Source organism: Pyrgilauda ruficollis, unplaced genomic scaffold (assembly GCF_017590135.1).
Source record: "Pyrgilauda ruficollis isolate IOZ18807 unplaced genomic scaffold, ASM1759013v1 scaffold6, whole genome shotgun sequence".
NCBI classification, from domain to species: Eukaryota; Metazoa; Chordata; class Aves; order Passeriformes; family Passeridae; genus Pyrgilauda; species Pyrgilauda ruficollis.
In genome coordinates, this window is record NW_024527710.1 from 14,412,230 (window position 1) to 14,423,620 (window position 11,391).

The following is an 11,391-nucleotide window of genomic DNA, read 5'->3' on the forward strand; positions in this document are numbered from 1 at the left end:
AGCAAGGACACAAGTCTGTCAGGGCAGGAGAGCTTTACTCTCTCAGTTTGGAGACAAGCAGGCATCCTTTCAACTTAACTTTTTATGTTCATATTTGCAAAAGTCCTCCCCTGTGAAAATGTATCTCCAATACATGTACATACACTGTATATACAATCTACAAGGTTCTATTAAATTGCAAAGCTTATCTTGTCATTGTCCATAGAAAAATTTCATGGAAATAACAAAGAGAAGGAATGCTTTTTAAACAGAATTTTTCAGTATATGTGTCTGGAATGAGCTAATGCAAATTCATCACTGTTGGTGCTTGCATTCTCTTCCCCACTACAAACCAGTTTCTCTCTGACGTACAGGTTTAAGGAGCTAGCAAGAAGCTTTATCATCTCACTGGGAGTCTATCAATTCCCAGAATCATCCCCAAAGACCAGACAATGTTCTATTGGTGTGAATGCATGCCAGAGATTAATCATCACTACTCTTGTCTGTTCTGTCTCCAAGCTAAACATTTTGGTGATGTTTATGTTTGGTCATTCTATGCCGGTAAGTAACTACTATTTGGTAATTTCATTTTTGTTGGCTTCACTGAAGTATCCGTAAAGGGTCCAGGCTGAAGACGAAGAGATTATGGCAAACAGAAGGTTTTATTTATTTTGCATTGTTTAAGTTACTTCAGATACTTTGAAATCTAATTCAGATGTGAGGTGGAGAAATGCATTTCGAAAATGTGGGATATGTACCAGTGCTGACAATCACAAATGGAATCCTGCCCACAGCAAGTACACTTGATGTTTGTAGTGGTCTTTCAGCTGTCTCCTGCCTTATCCATCTATTAGCATTGCTTTAGGCTTGCTGACAAGGTAATATGACAATTTCAGCACAAAATAGGTGCTAAGCAAAGAGGACTCTAAACGGGCCACCTACTTACTGTGGAGAGCGTGACTGTTTCTGCATGAAATCCTTTTTTTGCTGTTTGGGAGAATTCAAATGTGATTTTCTGTGCTTTGTGTCTAAGATAATATGACAAGAACTATAGCTGAGGGGAAGGAGAATGAGGACTCTGGATTAGAAATGTGTTTATTTCTCTAGGCAGAAGGCTGATTGACAAGCTGAGTGGTATCCAGTATAAAACTCACTAAATTTGGGAGCTTACTGAAGTAAAATGATGCTGTAACTAAGGCACCCCTGCAGCTGCCATAGCACTGCAGTGCTATGGGTTTTCAGTTACTCTTTTTTGTATTAATGCCTGCAGAGGTGACCTTCTATAGAAACAAAAGATTTCTTCTGAAGGAATAATTATTTTCTTAGACACGGAAAATCAGCAAACAATCAGACTGTGATGATGCAGTGGTCTTTATTTATTGAAAACTAACTGAACATCTCCCACAGGAGTTTTTTACCATGGATCTATTTTTTCTAGATAAGAACCTTTAAATACTCTATCACTTATTTGGGGAAAGCATCCATGTGTGTGTGTATTTATGTCTGTCTCACTCTTTTCCCCTTAATGCATTTTATTTCCTGCTTATATGAGAGGTGTATTGATGCAGAATAATAACTGCTACATGTTTGGTTTCCTTGCTGGTGTTCATTTCTCTCCAGGTCCAACCCACCCTCCTGGAACTCATGAAATAGCCAGATCACAGAGTTTCCAGTTTAATCACTATTTCTTTTCTCTTAAATAAAGATCTTGTTACAATAAACAAAGAGCAGTGTTACTAATAAAGTCTCTGCTGTTAATATTTAAGAACTGTTATATGTTAAAAAGATACTAATTTTAAGTACTCAAGATTTATTTTAGTTGTGTTTGTTAAAGAAACCAGAAGTGCTTATATAACTTGGATACATTTTTAAGACTTTAAAATATGCATAAACTCCATCCAATTTTCTCTGATTACAGCATAGAGTTTCACCTTTTTGATACAGCAGATGAAAGTCAACATCTAATGGTGCTCTGGTTAAAACTGTTTTAAATACTACAACAATAAACCCCCACACACCTCAGTGGAATTCCTGCTTGCGCTACAGAAGGCAACATTTTAAAATAAAGGAATTGATGCTGAAATAGAATTGAAAAGTTAAATTTGTTTATTTCAATTTAAAGAACTTACCTGCAACCAGATTTAAAAAAGGTTTAACCCAAACACATTTCAGCCATTTCAAATTTTAAGGTAGTTAGAATATAATCATACTGCACTGTTTCTATGCTGCACTTTCCCTCACATTTAAAAAATATGTTTACTACAGTCCAATTTGACTCTGATTAGAAAAGTGGAAAATACAGTGTACAGAAGTGCCTGGAAGAAGTTTATTCATTGTCATGTAGGCTCATCTTGGGCAAGATCAGACAACCTCGTGAGCTTGTCAGCAGAGAGCTGAGCCCTGCAGGTCTGTGGCAGCGCTGACGGATGTGTGCTGCTGTGAGCTCAGCAGCAAGAGGGGATTTGGTACTGCAGGTCAGCCAGAGCACGTCTGAAACTCTTCCATCTTTTTCACAAGGAGCTTCTAACTTGAGGATGCTAAATATGCTACTTCTTAAAATGATATTCTGGGACAGGTGAAGGTGAGAGTTCTTCTTGGGCAGTTCTACCTCTGCAGCTACATCTCCACAAGTTGATTATGCCCTGGCTGAGCTGTAAACACAGTTCTACACAGTTCTAATGGAGAAGACCTGATAGTAGTACTACTGTACCAATTTTTATAAAATAACTTATGACAGCCCATAATGGATACTTCCAAACTACCAAGATTAAAAGGTAATTTTTGAATAGAGGATTTTAACTTCATATGTGATGTCTTAAAAATTTGAAAGATGCTCTTGATTTTTTATGTATAAGAAAATGTATTTTGAACCAAGTGCAGAAATATTTATTAATGGAGATCTCAGAATGAACAAATTTCTTGATTAAGTTGCTGTTGCTCTCTGAAATGTCAGAACAATTTTCTTGCAACAGAACAATTTTCTTGCCAAAAAAACATTTATTGTATGGATATTAGCTGGAAAGTCTGAGAAGGAGGAAGAAAACCCAGACCCCAATTTTCTGCTATTCACTTTTATGACAGTCTTTGAATTTGTTCCCTTTTAGCTAAGTCATTGCTTTTCCTCACTGTCTCCTGTACAAAGCAAACTGCATACCAAAGCCACACACTTTATGTGATTCAGAAGTTGGAAAGGAGTAGAGATATTATTGCTATTTATTTCAATAACATAATGTCAGCAGGTTGCCTTCCTTTCATTTTGGCAAGATAATAATTCTTATAAATGCTACTTTAATACACAATTCTTTACACACTTTATGTTCTGCTCACGCCATATGTTACCTTAAATGCTAGAGAAAACTAAGTTTTGAAGAGTCTTTATTGGGCCTCATTTTCTTTCAAATATGAACAAAGAAGAAAATTGTAATAGACATGAAGCTGCATCCACACACAAGTTTACACTTCATTCCAAAAATGTCTTTAGAAATTGTTCAATCTTCTCTGTTATGATCTTCTTACAGTGTGTGATTTGGCTAACTCAAATATATATACAAAAACATAACAGGATTGGAATAACAGAATTCTGTGAACTGCCTGCAGAAATAAGGGTTTACCTCACAAGCAAAGTAAAATGTTCACTTTTCTACAAAAAGCAAGTCTAGTTATGTCTGAAACAAACTATATGGAGAGTATAATAAATCTTGAATGTTTAGGTGAAAGCTGTTCAAAAGAAAAATCCACATGACGTTGAAAGATATGGTTTCATTAGTGAAGAAACTGGTAGAGCCCATGGCTGGTACACCATTTTAGAAAGAGAACAGATACATTTCTGTGTATTTGAGTAAATGTCTTGAAGAATAGTATTATGTGACTCAGAATAGAAAATTACTGGGGAAAATACATGTAGCCTACCTTTCTCCTCTTCTGCTCAAGTATCCAAAGGAACACAGATTGGGTATCTATGAAAATATATAATAACAGTTTTTAAAAATGTGTCATCCATCCTCTTTCATTCTACAGCTAAATTAGCACAACCCGAGCATACAGTAAAAATATGGAGCATAAAATTAGGAATATTTTATCTGTCTATATGTAATACAGAGTCAATGTTTAGAATGAGTATGGGAAGATCAAGGCCTTGACAAAATCCTACTGGAAACCTGCAGGACTTAGGTGCAAAATCCTACTGGGTCTTCTGCAAAGTGAGAAGCCTGAAATCTCGTCTGAGCTTTGGTGGGCACAGGGGCCGGCTGCTCACTGCAAACAAGAAGACTTGTTGCCAAAGCACACTGTTGTCAAATCCCTAACGGGCCTGCTCTGCTAGGGCCTCACCCCCCAAGGTGTTGAAGGCTGCCCCAAGGTTTTCCAGGATTCTTTGCACCAGGGGAAGGGCTTCTGCCAGGTTTGTGAAACAAACTCCATTGCAGTTAGAATTGTTTCAGAGCAAGCAGATAGATGCTACCTGGTTCTCTTGAGACTTAGCATAAAGCTTCACTACTACTTGGTGATTAATTTTTACTGTGTTCTCTTTAACATAGAAGCTATAGCCACCTTAAGATTTTAAAAGAGCTGTTGTCTAGGCGAGAAAATTCAGCCGCGTTGTGCCTTACGTTGCAAAGTGGGGAGTTTTCTCCTGAAATGGGCTACTGTGTAAACCATGGGTTTGCAGCTACCAGCAGTAACAAATAACAAGTGCTTTCAAAGCAATACTAGAACTGGAGCATTCCTGTATTTCTAACTGTAAGCCTATCTTTGTTTCCAGAGAATAAGGAATTCTGAGAAAAGGAGACAGGTCTTTGGAATAACATATGCTTTCCACCTTCATCTTAGTAGCTTCTTTTGAAAAACAGAATGATGAAAGTGTTCTTTTTCTGCTGAGGCAGTCACTCCTCCTCATCAAGAGAAGCATGCTGCAAATTGGAAACAAAACGGGACTGTAGTCCCGTGCATATTAAAACCGAATGCATGAGGGGTGTGAAAATGGGTGCAGATGTTGAAGTGCCAAAAGGGAAAATTATCTTTTAGGGCACTACTGTAAGGGACAGCACATTTGTATCCGTGCACACCGGGTCCATCCAAACCCCCCACCCCCGCGAGCACCAGCACAGGGCGATGTACCCGCCCGTGGGGCCCGCGCCCCCCGCAGCTCCTGCAGGCTCAGCCCCCCATGCTGGGCTTCGGCTCCCGCCCGCACCAAAGGCCGCAGGGGGTGCCCGGGGGAGCCGTGCCAGGAGCAGGGCAGGACCCAGGGCGCTCCCCACCCGCTGCTATGGGTTCTCCTGCCCCCCGGCCCGGGTTGTTACATGCCGGGCAGGCCCCTGTCCCCTATAAAAGCCCAGAGGACGGGGAGGGGCTGACAGGGAGTTCGGGCGGTCGCTGCGGTGCCATGGAGGCGGCCGAGGCCACGGCGAAGGCACTGAGGGCACCCAAGTGCTCCCGGTGCCGCAACCACGGCTTCGTGGTGCCCGTCAAGGGCCACGCCGGGCACTGCCGCTGGAAGCTGTGCCTGTGCGAGAAATGCTCGCTCATCACCGAGCGCCAGAAGATCATGGCAGCCCAGAAGGCGCTGAGGCAGCAGGAGACGGAGCCGCCGGCCAGGGCGGGCGCGGAGCCCGTTCCGTCGGGCGAGGGCCGTGGGGCAGCAGCGCGGGAGGACGGAGGTCCCGAGCACTGCAGCCACGAGAGGAAGAAGGGCGCGCAGCCCGACAGCGGCGGCAAGGGCACGGCATGCTGGGCGCCACCGCCACCTCCCTTCAGGGACGACGGTAAGGACCTGTCCCAGAGCCTCTTCCCAGCATCTCCCTCTGTTCTCTTTCCCCTGTCAAAGGCGCCACTTGTGCATTTCGGGGATTCCTCAGGCTCCGGCTGCCCGGAGAGCCGCTCCTGTATTCTGTCCCGCCCTCCTTCCCCGGAGGGCACTGGGCTGCCATGGCGGCTCTGCAGCCTCATCCCGTCCCTGGCAGCTTGGCAGCGCTGGGCGGGAACAACGTGCTCGGCCTCGCCGCCCCTTGCGAGCTCGAGGCTTAAGCAAAGTGGCTTTTCACTGAGAGGGAAGTTAGTCTGGGAGTGCAGCAAAACTGGATCTGCTCCGCTTCTTTCTCTGAGTGCTGTCACAGTGTTTATAAACTCACAGGCACAAAATTCCAGCAATAAAAATGCTAAAAAGCTCAGAGATGGCATGTAAATAGGTAAGGTGCTGCTGCAGCTGTCTGTAGGTAGCATTTTATGCTAGTACTGTAAAAGTAAAAGACCTTTTCACCTTAATTCATACCTGTACTGAAAACAAAATTTGGCTGGGATGACTTGATGTAAAAGTGCATTTGGTATTTAAGAGCAGGGCATAAACTTCTCAGGTGGAGCAGTTGTATGGTCTGTCATCTCTTCAACAGCTTCCTTTAATAGAGTCTTTAATGTGACTTGTCTAATTCATTATAGTAACTCCATTCTATTACTATATGAATGTTACAGAAATTCTTACTGACTGCAGTAGTCATGAATCTGAGCCTCTGGAGAGCTGGCAGCCTGCAAGACAAAATATTGTCCTGAGAAGACTTATTTTGGACATCTGTAGTTCCCAGAGAATACTGTGAATAACTTACCCTTTCTATCTTTGTTTTGGAATAAAAGTATGGTTATAGATGACAGTAGCTGTACAGATGTCTGTTAGTCCTTCCCTCAACATTTCTAATCTGCTGACCAACTTCAAAGAAAGATTAGGCACAAATTATAGTACTCCAGAAATAAACCTTTCAAAGGAAATTCTTTGCCTTCTCTGCCAGCTGGAGGATGGGGCAGAAGGAAGGACCCTGTTCACATTCAAACAGCCACTCTTTTTCCTAAGACTTCAGAGAGGCCATATAAAATTCAAGATGCAAGAGAAAAAGTGAACTGATTTCTGCTTCTGATTGTTTGTGTATGACCCTAAAACTGAGTGTGCTGTAAATTAACCTAAGAAGTGACAGATAGGATTGCATTATTAGAATGCTAGAAAGTTAGAACTCTGCTATTTCTGTGGAATTTTGTTTGAAGTACTACTAGAGTCAAAAGTTAAAGTAGGTTGTTTCGCTCTTGTTGATGTACTGAAAGGATTCTGCAGCCAGTGCTTTACTAAGGACAAACTTCACAGTACACAAGACAGAAAAGTTCCTACAGTTACTTCTACATAATTCTATAAATTACATGGATAATTTTGTCCTTTTCTCATTGTTTCCTAGCTCACCCTGCTTTTCCTCCAGAATACACTGTCAACCCAGAATACCTGGAGAGAGAAATCCCAAAAGTGTACCCGGGGTGTTCTGGGGTATATCCTTACCACCCATTTTCCCTGGGATTTGCCATCAATGAGTCAAGCAGTGGGGAAGCACCATCACCTCCAGGGATATCACTTCAGAGAGGATTCCGACACATTCCTAGCAGCTATGTGCCAGGGAATGCAACCACTGTATCAGTGAGTAGCACGCTTTCAACTACCTCTGCTAATACTGCTTTATTTTAGCTGTCTTCTCTCTGTTGAAGTAACCATGAAGAGTCATCCTCCTTATCAGTTACTTCATAGCAGTTTGATACATTGCACTGAAGAAAACATTAGCAAATGATGATGTTAATAATCTGACCTGCTTTCAGTACAATTCATCAGTTGATATTAAGGTAGAGTGATCTTCCTCAAGACAATAAACAATAGATCTATTATGCTTGTTTAGAAATTCCCTGTCACATTTTAGGGATTACTGAGAAAGAAGATGGCTGCTTCTGGCTTAAACCAGCTACTCCAATAAGATGCTAGAACAGGTGGCAAGGACTTAAAAGGGTCAGTTTTGCTCTGACATGGTCTGAGAAGTTCTTGCTCCTCAGCTGCAGCACATTATCCTGTGCACAGGCTTTCCACGTGCCAGTATGTGCACTGACATGGCAGCATATGGACAAAAACCCAGAAATGGTCTGATAATGCAGGTGTATCCTGGATAGAGTCTTTAGATGGAAGGTGATCTGCTTGATGTGTTTCCCCAGGTTCCAGATGGAGCTGGAGATTTCCCTCAGGGATACTACACTCCTCTGCGTCAGTTCATCCCACCAGGTTTTCTGACAGGGATTCATTACATCCCAGCTCCGGTTTCACTGAACATCCTGGCTGAAACAACCAAGGAAGTGCATGGTAAGAGAGAGTCACTGTTAACCTGGTTTCAATATCTAACCAGAGAGATGGAAACCCAGGAGACCCTGATCCCAGCTAGTTTTGACCGCTGTGATTGAAGCCAGGCCTGAAGTCCTGACTCCTGGGCCAGACTGAAGAGCTGTGGGAGGGTCTGACCTAGGGGAGGCAGCCTGGCGTGCCTGGGCTTTCTACACGACAAGCACCTCAGTCTTAGGCAGGTGTCAAAGGCCCCAGGACTCAGAGCTATTCCAGAAAATGATCTGTTGATGTTCTCAAAAAGAAAATATTTCTCTACATAGCTAGTGTGCAGGGCATATATTAAAAATTATTTGGCTGTATTTCAATTTAGACAAATTGTTAAAAAACAATGCAGACTAACACCATGAATAATACAAAATTTCTTGTTCCTAAGAAAATCCTAGATTTTAATTGCTGGAAAAGAAAGATTGAATCTTCAGAATCTCTGATTCCAACAGGATTTTAAATTTCTGTCATAGATTAAGTCTTTGTGCCCCTCTATTTTAGGTCTCTTTCATGTACTGTGCCTACATGTGGACATATTTGTGATTATATTAGCAAGTTTTTCATTTGGCTGCAGCTAAGCTGTGACCACAAGAGGGTAGAGCTGCTCAGAGAATTAACCACTAATACTGGATGTGTAAATAGCCAGTTTTATTTTTTTTAATTTTAAATTTTTAAAAATGCAGCTAAATATAACTTTCTTTCTCTTCTTGAACATCAGAACAAAAAAATCATTAAGTGAACTGTTTATGAAATAGATTACAATAATCACCAACTGAAAAATTAAGAGGGAGGAGATATAAGAGAAGTAGAATGATCTCATCTGAACTGAAAAGATGGTGGTGGTTATGTGGGATAAAATATAAATTGGGGTTTTTTGGCCTGATTTCTCAACAACATAAGGCTCGTGCAGCCTCATTTTCTGTTAATGTCAGTCCTCTCATAACTCTTCAACCCATTAGCTATTTTCAGCCAAACATATCTGTTGTGATCACATGCCTACACAATGTTGATGTACAAGGGAAGCAGATGCCTCCCACTGAAGCATTTGCTTGCAGCCACGTTGTGTGTAGGGCTGGCTGTCACTGTGCTCTCAGTCCCTGACTGGGGTGAGTGTCCCTGGGCCAGCCACCAAGTGCCTGCCAGTCAGCCCAGCAGTGGGGAACATCCCCCGAGCACTCGGGGCATCCCTGCTCCTTGTCTGGCTGGAAAGCCGAAGGAAAGGAAGCAGGAGATGTGCTGGACAAGGGGAATGTGGAGAATATGGCAGGGTGGGGGTGTACAGACATTGTAGAAATGTGAAGTTATTGTAAGATGCTGATAAAGGCAGTGTGTAGGAGATACTGGTGCGCTGGAGGTGAAGTAATATGGGCTGAATTTGAGGGGAAGAGAGGAAAACAAGGGCTAGCCTGCAAATCAGGAAGCTTATGTGAGGATTAATGGGCTTTGTGATTTGGAGGGGACAAAAATCTGGGGGATGCTGCAGTGGCAGAGAACATGTAGCTTTTCTGTTGGACTCTGAGGGAAGGGAAGGAACTGGGAGTAGCACACAGCATGGGGGACATGGTGAAGTTACAGTAGTGTGTGAGGGAAACGGAGGAAATCCAGTCCCGCATTGGTAGAGTGAAGCTGTACTGGCCAAAAACTGATGAAAACAGCCAACTGGAGAAGAAACATCAGTAGAGCAGCCTCCCCCAGGGAGCAAAATGCCATCTAATGACCTCAGCCCTTAACACACACCAGGGAAATCACAGCCCAGGCACAGTGCCATAGGAAACAATGCATCATGGATTGTGTTGCTCAGAGAACAATCCAGTTTCCTTAGTGCTATGGAGAAAGTAGAAATTAATTCTATTGCATAGCATTTGTGCTCCAGGATATGTAGGAATTTGCAATTGTAACCCAGTGAGGGGGGATAATTCTGCATGAGGTCATACAAAATAGCCTGGCAGCAGAAGATGCAGATGTAAAGGGAAGAGTGAAGCTAATAAATTCTTTCTGGAATTCAAGATGCTTGAAAAAAGAGAAAAGCTGTAATGTGTAATGCATAAGGATGTGTTTGGATTGCATAATGTCTTTTTTTTTTTTCAAAATGGAACTGACTGCAACCTGCAGTTAAACTTGGGAACATCCTTTCTCCAGAAACTTCCAGAACTGAGGTGAAATGGGCTTTCTGGCAAAACTGTTGCAGGAAGATGGATATAGAAAGCCCTAGCAGGGTGACAGCTGGTGAGGACAAGTATCTGTGATCTCTGCCCAGAAGGAAATCTCAGATGAAAACAAAAAATTAAAAACTCCAAGGCTTACCTGAAGTAAGCCTAGGGTAGAAGATGCTTGCAGAAAGATTTGAGTTAATGAAGCCAGTTCAGTTTACAGGGGTGGTGTGAAGTACAGACATGTTGTTACACAATTCCATGCAGTATTGATTGGTCATGTTACAGAGATTTGACAAAATAAACACAAGGTATGTCCAGTAAAACAGCCAGTACAGCATCTGATAGTAAACTCTGATTGTAAATGGTTGGCTTTCTAAAAGAGCAAGCCACAGAAAACCAAAACCCACGTTGCCTTTGAAGAGATGAGGGAGCTTTTAATGCAAATTGCCAAGTAAATACTTTATAAAATAAAAATCCCTAGTTGGATTTGAAAATGGATTATGAATCAGTCTGTTGAGGCCTTTGAGAATTCACAAGAGTGTTAAAAAGGCATGGCATAGGTTCACTGTGGGTAAGTGGGCAGAAGTGTCTGCCTCATACTTCTATTCCAGTGCAGCTTCAAATGTGGAAATATGATTGATTCCAGGTGTAACAAGAACTGAAACGGAGGGCTTGGGATTTCTGCTACTTTGTGTTTAACTCTGACATTTTTCTATTCTTCATTTTAGCCACTGAAGCTGACAGTGAGGATTCAGGGGTGGTTCACGAATGTGGCCAACCTCCTTCTTCCCCAGAATAAACAAGAAGAGACCAATCTGTCTATTATACACAACAAATGGGCTGGAGAAGAGCTGAGAGCAGGCAGCACTGTTTTCATTTCTGAGTGTTAGTTAATGAGGGTAGAGTGACACTTAATCACTGAGCAGTCACAACAGCTAGAAGGGGATTAGTCCCGTGCCTCACTTTATGATCAATGTTCGAGCTACCAGGCTCACAGCTCTGCCTCCCAAGCACCACAAAGCCCATGTTCCTAAAAGGTTTTTCAGTGGAAGCAACGAATGATTATGACTCTGAATTTGTTCCTCT

General features: G+C 42.3%; 1 protein-coding gene across 1 annotated transcript; it reads left to right on the forward strand.

The window, feature by feature from the left end:
• Window positions 1-5,245: 5,245 nt before the first annotated feature.
• DMRTB1 (DMRT like family B with proline rich C-terminal 1) lies at window positions 5,246-11,104 on the forward strand. Its single transcript, XM_041483460.1, has 4 exons — window positions 5,246-5,741; window positions 7,191-7,423; window positions 7,984-8,128; window positions 11,034-11,104. The coding sequence occupies exons 1-4, from the start codon at window positions 5,246-5,248 to the stop codon at window positions 11,102-11,104; spliced, it is 945 nt and encodes a 314-aa protein (XP_041339394.1).
• Window positions 11,105-11,391: the final 287 nt, after the last annotated feature.

What these genes read in the sequence shown, in the direction of transcription:
- DMRTB1 (XM_041483460.1), top strand. Translation starts at nt 5,246, where the DNA reads ATGGGTTCTCCTGCCCCCCGGCCCGGGTTGTTACATGCCGGGCAGGCC. An exon ending in GGAATGCAACCACTGTATCA is followed by an intron (nt 7,424 to 7,983) that starts GTGAGTAGCACG and finishes GTGTTTCCCCAG; the next exon opens with GTTCCAGATGGAGCTGGAGA. An exon ending in AACAACCAAGGAAGTGCATG is followed by an intron (nt 8,129 to 11,033) that starts GTAAGAGAGAGT and finishes TCTTCATTTTAG; the next exon opens with CCACTGAAGCTGACAGTGAG.